At 52.9% G+C, this 16,893-nt stretch overlaps 2 protein-coding genes and 1 pseudogene across 2 annotated transcripts in view; all 3 read right to left on the bottom strand.

The window, feature by feature from the left end:
• The window catches only part of LOC129490288 (antiviral innate immune response receptor RIG-I-like), a 337,723-nt gene that overhangs the window by 163,882 nt on the left and 156,948 nt on the right, over positions 1 to 16,893 (bottom strand).
• On the bottom strand, positions 3 to 9,825 carry LOC129490286 (interleukin-11 receptor subunit alpha-like). Its single transcript, XM_055294016.2, is given in 13 exon segments — positions 3 to 431; positions 974 to 1,056; positions 1,310 to 1,406; positions 1,517 to 1,636; positions 2,010 to 2,151; positions 3,227 to 3,390; positions 4,323 to 4,489; positions 4,575 to 4,607; positions 4,759 to 4,873; positions 5,000 to 5,169; positions 6,247 to 6,307; positions 6,616 to 6,715; positions 9,664 to 9,825. Coding segments are annotated over 13 exon segments (1,416 nt in total). The 5' UTR covers positions 9,811 to 9,825; the 3' UTR covers positions 3 to 414.
• Positions 11,374 to 16,893, bottom strand: part of LOC129490281 (protein SPATA31F1-like) — an 85,206-nt pseudogene continuing 79,686 nt past the window's right edge.

The following is a 16,893-nucleotide window of genomic DNA, read 5'->3' as shown; positions in this document are numbered from 1 at the left end:
TCTCAGTATAATCTCCAAGAACTTCCTTATTCTCTTTATTCACACCTGCACAACCCCTGCACCCTTGCAGGCCAAGAGCCAAGGACCCACACACATTCCCCGGGCACCTACATACATGCATGCAGAGAATACATGTTCCCTGCCTCACAGACACATGGTCACACATGGACACAGATGTACACATTACACACGTTCCTCAAGCAGAACTCCAACTCTGGGGTGAAATCAGAGGTACAAGCACCTTTCAGCTGCAAATTTGAAATATAGGGTCTCACAGAAATGGGCTCCAAACAGAACTTCCAGCTGAGACCCAACCATAGGGATCTACTGTCCTGTCTGGTTTCTATCTGTCCATCCATCCACACCAGCAAGACAGAATTATAGGTGGAATCTGCCGAAGCCCTCCTGGGTCCTCTACAGGTTTGGAGCTCCTAGAAGAAGCAGGAGGCAAATCAGGAGAGACAGTAAGACTGGATCTTGGCCCAGACACCCTGAGAATGAGGGAGGTGACTCAGTTCTAAGCTTAACACTCTGAAGATGAGTAGAGGAGCCCAGCTCTGAGGGAGCCTCTTCAACACACTGAAGATAAGGGAGTGCACCTAGCTCTGGGCCCAGGCACAACAAGAATGAAGGAGGGGACCTAGCACTGATCCAAGACACCTGGAAAAAAAAGGATGAATATCCAGCTGAGTCTAATACCCTGGAAGAGTATTAACACTAATACTAATACCCTGAAGGGAAGTCCACCTGGGGTCCTTCCTCAGTACCCTGAGAGAAGGGGAAGAGACCCACTTCTGAGCCCAGGGACTCAAGAATGAAAGGCCCAGCCCTCAGCTTAGACATCATTAAAATGAGGAGACCCAACTTGGATTCCCAGCATGTTTAAAATGACTAGGGCAGCTAGCTCTTAATCTGGACACTCAAAATAGGGGCACACATCTCCAAGTCCAAATCTTCTGGATGTCCTACTCACCTGGATGCCTGTCCATTGGAATCATTGAGGCCAAGAACCCAGGCTTTGGGGATCCATCCTTCCCGCCCTGTCTCAGCCTCAGCCTGGGGCATAGAAAGGCAGCTGTCTCTCCAACAATGTGGGGTATCTCAGTCTCCTCCAAAGGGTTTATTAGTAAAGGGTCAGGAGAGGAATCAGTTAAAATCAAGTGGGGTATGGGGGATGGAGGTATGGAGAGGTAGTTCCAGAATCAGACAGGTTCAGCGGGCAGTCATGAAGGGTGGAGATGAATGTGTTCTATGGGCATCAGAGCATTTGTGAGGATCAGAGGCTGAGGGACCAATGGCAGTCACTTACCAGAGCCCCAGTGCCAGGGCCCCAGCCACCAGTCCCAGGAAAGAAAGGATTCCCAAAGACGCCAGCACAGCTACCTGCTCCACAGAGTCCCTGTGATCTGAGGGGGAGGGCCACATGTCACTGAGAGCAAGCCTGACCAAGCTCTGTGTCCCCTTTTCTCTGGGGTTTTCAGTCCTTTACAAGTCTTGCCCATCTGCCCAAGCTCACCAAGTAGCCGAGGGTGTGGTTGGAGGGAGGGCCTTGGAGGAGCAGGGCTGTCCACCTGAGGCTCCACCTCTGGCTGCGTGTGTAGCTGGCCCCAAGCTGGTATCTCCTTTGGTACAGTCCCTAAAGGAAGGCAAGACCCAATATGTGTCCATACGCTGGTGGGGACGGGGGTCACATCCTGTGCTCAAGGCCAAGGCCTAGGTTGGAAGTCAAGGTACCTAGAAGGAGGAGCCTGATAGGGCATGGCCAGCTCCTAGGGAGCATGGCAAGCTCCAAGCTTGTAGAAGTAGAGCCTGTAACTGCAGGGGTGGAGGCCAAGGGGCAGGACTTAAGCTAAGACAGGGCTGTAGGCAAACAAGTCTGAAGTCTGGGACAGCAATTGCCGTGCCTGTGTGGGCAGGGCATGTTCCACCTGGCTGTCTTTTGGAATTGGTTCAGCTGATAGATGCTTTGGGGTGGGGCCTCTGCCCTTTTCTTTGGCTTTGTCTCTCACCAGTGCTCGGAGTTCCCCAGGCCTCCGGGCTCCAGGTGCTCCAGGTGCCAGCATCTAGAAAGTCCCGGGCACTGACTCGTACAGCATGGGGCAGCCCAGCCACAGCATCTGTGATCACCTCCTCCAGTCCAGCTGGCTCCACCTGGGGGTAAACATGACTCACTGTTACCCAGCTTGTAAGTGCAGGGCCTTCCCAGCCACCATCTACAAAGAGCACCCCTTGCTCCCAGTCTCATCCTAAAGCCTAGTGGAGCTGTCTAGGTCTCATGTTGGGTGTATGGTGGGGCTGAGTCTACACCTCGTGTTTGTAAGACAGCAGTAGTGATTACTTAGGCTGTGGCATCAGGCGGCCTGGGTTCAAATCTTTGTGAACCACATATTGAATGACCCTTCGGGCCTCTCTGTGACTCAGTTTCTTCATTTGTAAAATAGAGGTGAATATACCTAAACAAAACAATGTATGCAAAAAGTGTAGCCAGGTACCCCACAGGCAGGCAGCACTAAGTAAATATTAGCTATTATCTGATGCTGCTGCTCCCCAGTCCTGATACCAGCCAATCTTTAACATCTCCTGAGACGCAAATTCACTGCTATCCTCAGCTGGGTATGAGTGTTTGTAGGAGAATGTGCCTCTAGGTGAAAGGCACTCCTTTTCCTAGGAGTTATTTTTAGGCCAGGTGCCATGGCTCACACCTGTAATCCCAGCACTTTGGGAGGCCGAGGTGGGCAGATTGTGAGGTCATGAGTTCAAGACCATCTTGGGCAATATGGTGAAACCCCATCTCTACTAAAAATACAAAAATTAGCCAGGCATGGTGGCAGGCACCTGTAGTCCCAGCTACTCGGGAGGCTGAGGCAGGAGAATTGCTTGAACCCGGGAGGTGGAGGTTGCAGTGAGCCGAGATCGCACCACTGCACTCCAGTCTGGGTGACAGAGTGAGACTCCCTCTCAAAAAAAAAAAAAAAAGAGTGATTTTTTTAAAAGCCATTGCTATCTTCCCACAGATGGGCTTTACATCATAGTTACAGCCCCACAGCACAGACATTCAGTCTGTCAGTCACCACTGCAACCCAGCACCCAGTACAAAGCCTGGCCCACAGGGAAGTGTTGGGTCTTCAGTGACCTGCCAGCACTGGAAAGCTACACAGAACACCCAGGATCATGAAATCAGAGACAGGACCCACAGCCGCGGGTTGGGACGCACAGCAGGCCTCACCGTGGACCAGGCTGGATGCTGAGCCGGACGGTACTGCAAACGGAACTTGAGCAGGAAGTGGGGCTGGCGCGGCCAGGAGGCAGGTTATGTCCAGCTGGCTCGCAGACGTCGGGGGTAGCCTGGTACCGACTCTACCCGCAGGCCCTGGGGTGGGTCAGGATGTACTAAGGGCATCAAGACACAAAGTCAGGGTAGGCTATGGGTCTCCGTCACTTCCCCACCACTTCCCAAAGTGTGTGTTTAAAGGAGCCTTAGCCAGACACTCCTGAGAGGGGAGGGGAAATTTTAAAGTTGATCTTCCATTAGACTTAGACCGGTCATCTGTATTATGAAATGGGCTGAGGCCGGGTGTGGTGGCTCGTGCCTGTAATCCCAGCACTCTGGAAGACTGAGGCGGGAGGATCACTTGATGCCACGAGTTTGAGACCAGCGTGGGCAACATAGCAAAACCCTGTCTCTACAAAAAATTTTAAAAATTAACCAGACATGGTGGCACATGCCTGTAATCCCAGCTACTTGGGAGGCTGAGGTGAGGGAATAGCTTGAGCCCAGGAGTTGCAGGCTGCAGTGAGCCAAGATCACGCCACTGAACTTCATCCAGCCTGGGCACAAAGTGAGGCCCTATCTCAACAAAAAAAGGAAGAGAAAGAAAAAAAGAAACCACCTGAGATCTGCGGGTGGACTTTTGAAGTGCTTGTTGAGTGAATAAAACAGCGATTCTTATTTTCATCCAAGGAAGACGAATTGGCCCAAATTCCAGCTAGAGATTTAGTGTCCCACTCCCATGCACAGGTCAAGGAAAGAGGGGCCAGCAAGGGAGGACACGACATATGGCTGCATTCGGTGCAGAGCCTGCTCTGAGGCTAGGCAGCCAATCAGGCAGTGTGAGTAGCAGCAGCAGCCTCTAGAGTGCGTGCTGAAATAACCATGCCTCCTGGGCTCTGATCCCTTTGCCTTCTCAGGCTCCACAGGGCCTTCTCTGTGTGAAATGGAGTCTATGTTGGGAGGAAACTGGGAACTCTGGGAGTGGAGAGATCTGAGTCCATTTGGGGTCTCTGTGATGGGGGTCCGGGGGAGGTCTGGGGTGGGTACTCACAGATGCTCTGCAAGCTCACATCCAGCAGGCGTGTGCTGGCACCCAGTGGGTTCACCTCAGTCACATTAATCCGGTACTGGCTCCAGAACTCAGCCCCATGGACAACACAGCGGGCGGCCCCTAGGGGATCCTGTGGGCATGGCCAGGGCCCTGTGGATGGACTCCTCCTAGAAGGGAGGACGTGGTCTTCGGCTTTGAAAATGCCTACTATGGGACCCAGCTGGAGCCCCCACATGCTCCCTCACGTCCTACCTCTGGCTATCAGCTCCTAGGACTGTCTTCTTCCTGGTGGGGAGGGGGCCGTCGGAAGTCAGGAAGGAAAAGAGGGCCTTCTGCCCTCTGAGGCTTTCCTCAGAACCCACCTCCCTGCCTCCCACACCCACGTTGCGCCAGCATACCCAAATGTGTAGGCATCTACACCCGATCATGCACACACCTGTAGGAGGTGAGGTAGCGGGTGGGTAAACCGCTGATCTGGCTGGGACTCCAAGTGCAAGAGAAGTTCTCATAGTCGGCTGCTTGGCAGGAGACAACAGGGCGGGCTGGAGGGTCTAGAGGCAGAAGGTACACCTGGAGACTGAGCAGTCCTCAGGTCCTCCCGGTCCCAGAGGGCTTACTTAGGTCCCATACTCCCTCAGGATCCCCATGTGTCATCAGTGCCACCCTCCCCAACTCACAGCCCAGCTGCAGGGTCACTGTGCCCCCAAGTGCACCATCCAGGGTCCGGCAGATGTAGGTGCCCTCATCAGTGCTGTCTGCCTGGGCCAGGACCAGTTCATGCCCTAGCCCAGAGTCAGGTCCCTGGAGCAGCTTTGGCTCCCCGTCCCGAAACCAGGACACCGGTTCCCTGGAAGTAAGATGAGGTGACAATGGACAAAGACAAGATGTCAAGCATAAGTCAGACCATGCCACAGCTCTCCATTGGCTTCTAACTGCATTTGCAATAGAACCCAAATTCCTTTTACTGGCTTTCAAAGCCCCTCGTGAGCCAGCCCGTGCCTTCCTTTCCTTCTTCAGCTCGTATCTCTCTCCCCCTCACCCACTGAAAACTCCAGCTACATTGGTCTTCTTTCTATTCCTCGGTGGTATTGAGCTCATTCGCACCTCAGGTCATTTTGCACTAGCTGTTCCCTCTGTCAGGAGCGCTTATACCTTAATGTGTGCATGGCTGCCTCCTTCGTGACCTTCAGAAATCAGCTTCAACATCACCTCCTCAGAGAGACTTTTCCTAACCACCAATTAAAAAGTAACCACAGGCCAGGCACGGTGACTCACGCCTGTAATCTAGCACTTTGGGGGGCTGAGGCGGGTGGATTACTTGAAGTCAGGAGTTCGAAGCCTGACCAACATGGTAAAACCCCGTCTCTACTAAAAATACAAAAAAAAAAAAATTAGCCGGGCCTGGTGGCACCTGCCTGTAATCCCAGCTACTTGGGAGGCTGAGGCAGGAGAATTGCTTGAACCCAGGAGGCAGAGGTTGCAGTGAGCCCAGATTGCACCACTGCACTCCAGCCTGGGCAACAGAGTGAGACTGTCTCAAAAAAAAAAAAAAAAAGTAACTACTCAGTTGTCCTCTTCAACATCCCTCTCTTTGGTTTTTCTGCCCTGCAGGTGTTACTATCTGGCAAGATTCTCCTTTGCTTATTGTCTTCCCCACTAAGATGTAAGCTCTGTGAAGGCAGGCAGCTTGCCTGGCATTAGCACTGCTCTATCCCAGAGCCTAGAATAGACCTGGCACTTGGCAGGTGCTCAAAACATACCTGTTGAATTTTCTGTTGAATAAGAATAATTAGAGGGTTAGGACAGATAGAGAGGTGAGGATTACGGACAGAGCGGGCAAGGATGGGAGGGGCGGGACATGAGGACTAGGCAGAGTCAAGAAAGGGTCATGAGTGTCAGACCAACAGGCAGGTGGGGCACTTACCCGGCAGTCACTCCAGGACAACACAGCTTCATGGACCTGCCAGGCTGCCCATACTGGACCCCTGTGGAGGGCACTTCTGAGGTGAGGCTCTTCCTTTACCCCCCCCCCCCCACTTTGTGAGAATGACAGATAAGAAGCAGACTGTTAAAAACTGGGTGGTGGGGGGCTCACTGGATCAAAGTATCATGTTATAATCTGGAGACAGAGGTCAGAGTGGAGACAGAGGTCAGAGAACAGGGTAGAGAGGGGATCCAGGTTAGATGACAGGAGCAGGGGTGGTGTCACAAGTTAGGCATGGGAAGGGGCCACAGTGAGGGTGGCCAAGTCACAAGTCAGAGTTGGGGGGTTGTAGAGCAGGGTGCTTCTCACCTGGGGGGCCCCAGGCCTGGGGGCAGGGGGAGGAGGCAGACACCAGGGCTGTAGCCACGGCCACCAGGACCCTGCTCAGCCCTGAGCAGCTGCTGCTCATCTGTGGGGAGAGGTAGAGTCAGAAATCCCCGACCCCTGAGATGGGAGGCTAAAGCCTGGCTCTTCCTCTCCAAAACTGACGCTTCGTAGGAGAAAAACTGATGCACCAAGTGGGGTAAGGCTGTTAGAAATCACTGGGGGAACTGACCTGAGGTCCCCTTTCCCACTGTATACCCAGTGCTTCGCATGTGCACACACACACACACACACACACGGACACACACACCCCCTCACACCCTCCATCTCAGTCCTGGGCTTAGGGCCCAGAACAAAAGCCGGAGGCAACAGACTGTGCCAGCAACTCCCCCTCCACTGCCCTTGGCGCCCACCCCTGGCACCAAGCACTGGCACCAGCTCAGCCACTCCCATTAACCCCTCCAGTCCAGCTGTTGGGAATTCTGGTATTTACCCCCACCTGGTCCAGGGCTTATCACCGCCTCTGATTAACCTGGGCAGACCTTATCACCCTGAGGGGAGGGCGTCATCATGGATCTGAGCCCATCCTGCACTCCCGCCCTGAGGCCTACCCCTGCTCTGGCTGCCAGGCTGCTCGCCTGAACCTGGCTCCTTGCTCTGGCTACTTGGGCCACTCATCTGGGCCTGGCTCTTGACACTTCGTTGGTCTCCAGTCTGTGAAGCTGGATGGGGCTAGGGTGCAGGCTGGGGCTGTGTAGTTAAGCAGATCCAGATGCCCTGGCTGCTGCCAGAGGCTGGGGGTGGGCGAGGAGCCAGCAGATGGAAATGGAGACAGGGTGGCGGGGAGGGGAGGGAAGAGAAGGGGACGAGAGGCTGAGAGGAACTGGGAGCCTGCAGGGACAGGCATGGGGGCCACAGCACCAAGAGATACTCAGAGATCAGGACTAGGAGGTGATGGGGCAGTGTGGGAAGTGTTGGAAAGACTGGATTGGGGTCAGCGATAACTCAAAAAGCTAACAGTGTGTCTATATGGCAGGTGGGGGATGCTAGGAGAGATTCTGGACGAAGGGGAGCAGAAGGAGGAAGGCAGTGGTGAAGTGGATGGAGAACGAAGGGGCAAGCAGGGAAAGGGCTCTGGGAACAAGACCAGAAGAGGAAGAGCACGGACCCTTCAGGAGTAGGAGTAGAGCAGAGCAGGGCCTCCACGTGTCTGTGTGTCTGTCTGAGTGTGTCCAGTTGGCTCACCCCCGCCACCCAGCCACACTTACCCTGCTTAGCCCCACCCTACCTCGGTGATCCCAGCAGCAGAGTGTCCATGGCCCCCAGGACTTCCTCTCACCAGCTACAGCCCCCATCTCCTACTCCACTCAGTTCTGGGACCCCAGAGCCATCCCCTCCTTCCCCTTCCCTGCCCCGCCCCCTTTAAGCCCTGGAGCTCCGCCGCCCCTAGCCAGGCCCCCTCCCCGCTCCTGCCTCCTCCCTCCTTCCCTCCCACCCAAGGCCCTGGGAAGGGAAGAGGCCTCCCCCAAGTCTGGAAAGGAAGCCACAGACACAGCCAAGGCCAGCAAGAGGGAAAGGAGGGTGGCTAATACTTATGTCCCTGTCAGTGAGAGATGCCCTGTGTTTTCACACAGCCAGACATAGTCACATTCACACATAGACTCACGAGGCACAGTTAACAAAAGGGCATGCCTTTGAACACACGTGGACACAATCAAATGAAAAATCAGATACAAACTCCCCCTCTTTTCACTCCTCACCAAATGTTTCCTTAGGGTACAGCTGGCTGTGCTTCCAGGGGAAGGGAGGCCCCAGGTTGGGGGATATAAGGAGAGGCCAAAGAGTCCAGTTCCCCCTCCCCTGGAAGTTCCAGCCATTTCTCACCTCCCCCTCCATTCTTTGGTCCCTTGGTGCCAAATACACAAGACCCACAGTTACCCTCAGACTCACACACTCTCACATGCGGTCACTCACAGTCACACGGGCACAGCCACACAGTCTCAGACTCAAACACACTTACACATATTCATACACTCACACAGTCACACACGCACACAGCCCCTACCAGGGCTCACAGCACCGCCTAAAAGCAACTCTTCATCATGGTCTAAGCCCCCTCTCTCAGGGAGCTCTTAGCAGTGGCAGACCCACATCTCATCACTGTTACAGGCCCCCAACTAGCCAAAGAGATCAAGATCAGCAGGGAAGGCAGGCACAGGGGCACAGGGAGAGACAGAGAGGCAGGAGAGGCAAAACTGGAAATGCACCCACACAGAGAGACCAGGGGAACAAAGCTGTGAAGAAACACACAGAGGTATCTCTAGTAAGACAGCAATAGGGAGAGAAAACGGCACGTAAGGGAAACTGAGCCAAGCAGGGAAACAGAAAATAAGGAGCAGTAGACCTGATGCTGGGGATTCTTGAGCAGAGGAAGAAGGAGGGGAAGCCACGTGTGTTGTGGGTGTGTCTGTCCATGCTGGACACTTAAGAGGCAGGTCAGTCCCATGGGCTCTTGAAGTAGGTCCCCCAATACATGAATACAGCTGTACTCCCACACGGTTTAAGTTAGGACCCAGGACACACACATAGTCACAAACCTCACTTTTGCTCTGCTACTGCTGAAGTCACACATTGGCACACACGAAGCCAGCCACCCACTCTCACGCTGGCAGACATGGTCTCAAACCCCACAGAGACCTTCCCAAAACACATTCCCTCATGTGGTCACAGTCCCTCTCACACAAACACACAACCCAGTCCCACCAAAAATGTGCATTGACAGATACACACGTAATCCCACACTTGCACAGCCACATGCACCCCCAGCTCCATGCACACTGACACACGCAGTCACATTAGCTGACAGCTGCACCAAGTGACACTCAGAATCGCACACAATGATACTGTCACACAGACACAGCCTCACAGGCACACACACACTGACAGTCATTAGTCACTCCCGGCCTTTCAGATCATACGTCACCCTGCCCCGCCCACTCCTGACAAGACTTTGGCGTCTACACCAGGCCTCACCTTCCGCGGCCGCTGCCGCCAGCGCCCTCTGCCCTCGCCCTCTGCCCCGGCCTCTACTCCCTCCCGCCCTGGGCCCCCGCAGCGGGGGCGGCTCCGCCCAGGCGGTAATGGAAGGAGAGGAGTGAAATAGGGGGGCTCCTGGCCCATTGGAGACTCCAACTGCCAATCACCTCCACCCCCACTTCCGCCGGACACTTCCTGTCCCGTCCGGGACTGAAGAGGCTGCCTGGGACAGAGTCTGGAGCTGGATTCCTGGGTCTCCGCCTGAAGGCCTATCCACCCTGGAACAGCAGGACTGGAAACAAGAGCCACTGGCCAGGTGATTGGAGAAGCTGAAGGTGCCCCTGACTCCAGATAAGATAAAGAAGAAGGAGGGCTGTGTAGGGCAGTGGTTCTCAAACTTTGCTGGATATTGTGGTTTGAAAACTGCAAAACCCCACCCCATACCAATTAAATCAGAATCTCTGGAGGTTGGACCTAGGCATCAGTATTGTTTAAAACTTCCCAGATGATTCCAAAATGCAGCCAAGTCAGAGGTGTAAGGCGTATCGGGTATACGTATGCCTCAAGAAACCAGCCACCCACCCAGGGTTCTCATCTAGTCCCCAGTCATGGGAAGCTCGAGGGAAATGTGTGCATACTATGTCTATCAGATCTTCCAGACCAGGGCAACACTCCCAAGTTCCAGGTACTTCCCCTCCAGGATCTCAAGGAAGAAAAACCCTGGCCTGGAAGGCAGGCAGCCAAGTTTCTCCTGGGCCAGATTCAGTCACTGTCCAGCCTTAGTGTGATTTCCCCACCCACAGGCTTGGTTCCCCTGGGAGAAGAACGAAGGCAAAAACCATTCTGGCCATCCCTGCATCATTCACAATCCCTGCCTTCACCTTAAAATTTGGAGAACACCAGGTGGCATCAGATCTCCTGTGTCGCATAGACTGTTGTTCCCACAGCGTTGCCAGGGAAACAGGTCCAGAGGGGACTGAATAGACCCCAGGTCACTCTGAGAGCCATACCTTCCTTCCAGGCCCTAGGGTTCCTAACTAGCAGTCCCTTCTCTGTCAGAGCTGTTTCTGTTTGTGCACTGATTGGGGCACAAGGGCAGCAGAAGTATATGGTGCCCGCACATGTGAGAGTCTGGAGGAGCCAAGGACACAAAGCCACGTACACGCTCCCTACCCGCCCCTTTAGCCCCTGTGGGCTGGAGCAGAGCCAAGCTACAGCCACTCACAAAGCCAGGGTTCTGGCCAGCGGCCCAGGATCTGGCCACTGACCACGGGGATCAGGATCCAGCTCACCCGCTCCTCATAAATGTGCAGGTGGGGCAGGTGCCACTAGAAATACACTCTATATTTCTCAGCAATACATTGTCTGTCTGCTCCTTGTCTCTGCTGCATTGTGTTAAGGGAAGGTGTGAGGGAGACTAAAAAGTCCTTCCTCTCTAGGGAAGGAGCTTTGACTTACCTTTCAGATGGGTCACCATTCCACATCAAAGAAGAAAAGCCCTTATCTAGAGTGCACTGAAGTTAAAGGTCATGCCTGATTTCTGAACATTCACCATCCATCCCACCAGAATATTTTCCACTGTCCCGTAACTCCAGGGCCTAGGAGAGTGGCTAATGCATAGTAAGACCTTATATTAGTTGAATCCAAAGTCTGCGTGTTCTCCTTGAGCAGACTAATTTAGTTTCTATCTGAGGTGAGGGTCAGGAACTAGGTTGGGTGCCCTGGTTTGGTGGCACAAGCCTCTCGAGGACAGTGACGAGGGCAGTGGCGGGGGTAGCCCAGGGCTGAGGCAGAGCCAGTTTGTCTGGAGTGTAGCCGGAGCTTATTGTCTAGGGACTGGGGACCATCCAAGAAGGCTGGGCCCACCAGCTTCTGAGCAGGATGAGATTGGGCCTTGGAGTACCCTGTCGGCTTCTCTGTCTTACTTCTCCCCACAGGGCTCTTGGCTGGAGCCAGGACCTTTGCAGCATTTTCTTTTCTGGTTTTGGCCACCTTTGCAGCAGCTGAGAACATGGAGTCTTCATGCCCTTTGCCTTTTGTCTTGGGGATAATACGCTGCAGAAAACATTTAATTTTATTTCTCAAGCTAGACTCAGGAAGGCTGGGCCTCTTTTGAGTATGGGTTGGCATCACCAGCCCATGCAAAACCTGGCCTTGCAAAGTTTGGCCCTGCAAAGGCTTACCCTGGGTTGGTTGGCTCAGGAAAGGCTGACCCCGTGAAGCCTGGGGCACCACAGTCTGGGCATTCTTAGGAATTGTTGCTGGTTCAAGGATGACAGTTAGCTCGGCTTGATTGTCTTGCAGGTCACTGTCAGATTCTTTCTCCCCAGGGACTCGTGCAGGTAGCTGTGGGAGCTTAAGTTGAGGGTCATGCTGGGGGCTGTGTTGACAGGGATCAGCAAGATGAAAGCTACGGCTCCATCGCCAGGACCCTCCGGGTGTCTTGTTTGGAAGCATCCCTGCTGGCCTCTGGTCTTCAGCAGGGCGTCTCTCTTCTCTGGTTGAGGAGCGCCCAAACCCTGTATCCCCTTCTCTGTGGTCTCTGGCTGCTTTGGTTTCCTGTGGGTCCTCTCTCTTTCCTGCTAGCATGGGGACATGAGCTGGGTCCTTGCTCTTGCCAGGGCTTTGGGGCTCAGGGCTCCAGGGTTCCTCGAGGCTGGGGTTGTTCACATTGGCGTCCACCCGAACACAAAGCATGTGGGCCTTTGTCATGTCCCCACTGCGTTGTGAGATCTTGGAGACCGAGTGGGCAGAACCCTGGGGTACAGCTTTGAAACTAGATTGCTTTTGGTTCTGCTGCACTGCCTTCAAGTCATTGGCCAGCTGTTCTTTAAGGTGAACCCCTTCTGGATTAGGGGCAGGATGGGTGTCTGGTGGGATGGGCAGTTCCTGGAGCAATGTCTCCCGTTGGTGGTTTAGACTTTCAAGAGACTTCTGTGTGGATATGTTCTCTGGTGCTGCAGCAGTTTGTTCCCTGGACTTCCTTGCCCTAATGGGAATTCCCCATTGTATCTCTAGGACCTTTTTTCTCAGGTGGAAGTTTAGTTTGGTCAAGATATGTGTCTGGAGTGAGTAGGGGATAGCAGGATGTGTCTGGCTTTCTAGAGGCAGCGTCTCCACAGGCCTAGGCACCATCTCGGTGATGACAGATTGGCTAGTGACTGCCGGGGCCAGGGCCCCGGGGAGCGCCACATAATACAGAGCAGGCAGCCCCGACAGGAAGGCCAGATGCTTGTGCCGTAAAGTTGTCTCCAGTTTCTCAATGGCTTCCATAGACAAGACTCAGAGCAGCTTAGAGTGTTCAGTGATAGTACCTGGTAAAGCCTTTTGCTGCTGATCAAGGGCCGTTGGCATCCAAGGCATAACTTTGCGATGTAGGTCTGGGTCACTTGCTCTCTGCAGAACCAGGAACTGGCTTTCTGGAATGCAGGTTAAAGGAGCCACTGCCAGGCCCCAAGAAATTCTGCAGTCCCAGGACCTATGTACACAGGCAGGGATCTTGCCCTGGTGGATCTGTTCACATTTGGAGTTGAAGTGGTTCTGCAATATTGCCTTGGCCTGGGTTAACAAGTGTGGCATGGGGATGGACACTGGGGCCACAATGGGTGACAGCACATCGCAAGCCCTGTTGGCCTCTAGGGCTACAGTCTGGGGGATGCTCACATTGGCTAGGGCTGTGCTGCTGCAGGACACAGTCTGCTGGTCAGTGGAGGTAAGGAGCAACTGGATAGACTGCTGGATCTTCTGAGGCAGGCCCCAGCGACGGTGAATCAACTGTTTCTGGATGTGGAATTCCAGCAGCTTCCAGGCATGCTCCGGGAAGAAGAGTGGTTCCCTGGTAAGCACTGAGATGGACTTCCCTGGCTGGGAAGCTGTCATGGTCTCAGGAGGCTGAGCTTTGCCACAGGGCTCATGCTGCATGAGGCACTGGGTGTGCTGAGACCTCTGGAGGGCAGCTGGCCAGCCCCACTGAAGCTGGAGTTGCCTCTGTAGCAGGTACCACTCCAAGGCTTCATACTCGGCCAGAGTCAGAAATGGGACATTGATCTGAACTCGCTGATGTTCAGATGGAGACACCTAATTTGGGGAAAGTGGGGAAGAGGGTGGTGCTGACTAGGGTGAAGTTTCAGGGAGCAGTTGGGGGAAGGAGAGCTCATTGAAGAGAAAAGGATCCTTCAAGGCAGGCTTGGGCACTTTTTCTTTCTTGGGGCGGCCTTGAGATCTCATGAAAGTGGCAACCAGGGACTCACTGTGCAGAGAAGGGAGCCCACAGAATAGCTGGCTGTATTTCTGCTGGAGATCACTCCCTGAGTCATTATCTTGTCCCCCAGACAGTGGATGGGGGCCACTTAGGGCTTTATGGGCTGGAGAGCGCAAGGCTAGAGCCATAGGGTTTGGACTTTGCTGACAGTGGTGTCTTTGTTCTGGGTTCATAATGGACCATTCAGAAACCCAGAAGGTCTGGGTGGGCTGGCCAGCCACACATGAACACCAGGTCTGGAGGGAAATGGTCTCAAATCTATGAAGAGAGACCTGAGAAGTATTATTCAGTTTGAAAGAAACTGGCTGGTCATTTCCAGGTTGGTAGTACACTGGTGGGTTTGGCATAAGCTGCCTCAGGGACTCCTCCACACGTCTGGGCAGCCCCCACCTCTGGAAATGCATCCATTTTTTAACATGTACCTCAAGAAGCCTCAGCACTTCAGGACTGAGAAATGGCAGGTGGGCAGGGAGGACCATATGCAAGGCCATCAGATGCATCAGGTTCAGGGTTTCTGGGTTCAGGGACAGCAAGGAGACCTGGGAGTTCAAGCGATGCTGGCCTTTGTTTCCCTGGACAGAGCTGGGGTTGCTCTGCATCATCTCCTCCTGGTTCAGTGGAGCCCTTGGCTTCTCAAGCCTTGAAGAAGCCATTGTGTTTGGGCCCGTGAGCACATCTGGCAGTTGAAATTCCGGCCCTAGGTGGAGGTGATCAGCCCAGTGATCTCGTATGCCATGTGTATATGTTGACTGGGCAGCTGACTGGGTTAAAGATTTCTGATCCGTTAATTGTGACAGTGTTGGGGTTACAGATGCCAGTGAAAGCTCTCTGGTGTGCCAGGAATGAAATTCTAGACTCTGATCTAAAGACATACTAGAGATAGACAGCATCTCTAGGCAAGAGGAGCCCTGCAATGGCCCCGATAAAGTCAGGGAGATCTGGTTGTTCTCACCCGCCAGCAATTGCTGAATCTCCAGAGCCACAGAATTGCAGATTTGGCAGCAGGGATCTGCACACAGGATTCGCTGCACACTTCCCTCTGGAGGAATCCAGCCCTGGCTGGGAAGGGAAACACAGCAAAATTAATGATGGAGTGACATCTTCCTTCTTGGAAGAGTGTGGGCTGGAGTTGGCACTCTCCTTTCCCAGTCCTGAAAATCCTGGGGCCTATACCATCTTGTTGTCTACCTGTCTGCCTTCCTTGCTAAGAAAATGATATTTGGCAAGGTGTGGTGGGCTGGGCTGATGGTCTGGAGCTTGTTGGGCAAGGCTTCAGACAACCCATGGGAGGGCATGGCCCTCAGAGAGGGCTGGGAGCTGGGGTCAGTTCTCTGTTGACCTTGTTGAAAAAGCTGAACTAGGAGAACTGAGCCAGGCGGTTAGCTGATGGGGCATCACCAGGAACATCACCAGTTAGAACCCAGACCAGTCTCATTTGAGGCTAAGAAATCCAAAGCCTGTATTCAGTACTTCCAAGCTGTAGAAAATGAGGTCCTTGTGGGACTTCTGCATTCTGGAGTATTTGGTACCCCTAATATTATACCCAGCATCTCTTGGGAACCAGTCCTGTTCTCTAGAGCTCTTAAGGAGAGGATAATATAATAGACTCCTGTCTAAGGAGTGTCCCAAGTACTGGCCTCACTGAAGACAGAACCGGAGGAGGCCATGTCAGCAGAGTCTAGCCAGAGTCAGGTATTTTCCCTTGAAAAGGTATGGCTTTATTCCCTTGAAAGAGTATGAAGAGAATAAGACAAGGATGACTTCTTTATTCAAATCCCATTCTCTTAACTGGGTAACTTATCTCATGGCTGAGTGCAGCTCCATGTAATATGTTTTATGAATTATGCACTAGTAAAATCCTGAATCGTAGAGCTGCTGTTATCCTAGCACAGAGCTGAACTGGGCGGCTCATCTCTCCTGAGACATGTGAACCCCACTCTTCCCTGGCAACCCTCTCAACCAGTGTCCCTGCTTCCACTGTGCATGTCTCCCTCCCAGCCGTTATCTTTCTCCTTAGTCCTGCCCCAGGCCAAGCCAAGAAATCATCATAGGCCAGTCTGGTTGTTGAAAGAGTGCAAAGAGCAATAGATCACCTTTTAATGATGGAGAGCAGCTTCTGTGGCTTCTCAGCTTCTTTCCGGGAACATCTCCTAGCTGAGGAACGGGGAGACAGTGTTATATGGCATGGGATAATTTCATAGGCATCCTACAGGAAGCTGAATAGTAAGGCCTTTGACTCTCATCAGGAAAAGACTACAATCCTGAAAAGTCCGTACTCCAAGGCATGTCTGAGTACAGCATCACTATAACACAGTGTCCCATATCTAATTTCACTTGATTTTTACAACCACAACGTGAGTGAGGCAGGATTGTCAGTGTTTTGCTCTTTTTGTGGATAAGAATGAGAGACGAAATGACTTCCACAGGGTCATAAAACTAGTAAGTTATACAATTAAGAACATCTGCTCTACTTTCTTAATTCTTCATTTCCAGGGCATTGAGGTACAGGATTTTGAAATATTCTCAAGTTATGATTTCCCACCCATGGAAGTTTCAGTCTGGGGAACTGGAGTCTTCAGTGGCAGAGAACCTGGCTTTTGGCTCCAGAGGTCACAGAGGGACAGGATTCATGGGAAACACCCGCAGTGGAAGGGAGTCACAGGAGAGATTGAGACTTTACCTGTTGATGCTGCACCTCTAGCTCTTTGCCTGACTTTTTGGTGACACTTAGAAGACAAAAACATTAGAATGTGAAGCCAGGAAACCATTTTCTTTCTCATGTCCAAAATAAGACAAAACTTGCATACATTTTCCACTCCCTTTCTATATATCTATCTGTATTTTATACACTCTCCTGGATTTCCTTTGCCTATTCCACCTTTTTACCCCATTTTCCTTCTCTGCTTATTTCGGATTCACTTGGAGGCTTTTCCAAATTCTATACCTCCCATCTGATTCCCAGATAA

Source organism: Symphalangus syndactylus, chromosome 9 (genome assembly GCF_028878055.3).
Source record: "Symphalangus syndactylus isolate Jambi chromosome 9, NHGRI_mSymSyn1-v2.1_pri, whole genome shotgun sequence".
Classification (NCBI taxonomy): Eukaryota; Metazoa; Chordata; class Mammalia; order Primates; family Hylobatidae; genus Symphalangus; species Symphalangus syndactylus.
Note: the sequence above shows the minus strand (reverse complement) of the source record. Positions and strands in the feature narration are given on the sequence as shown.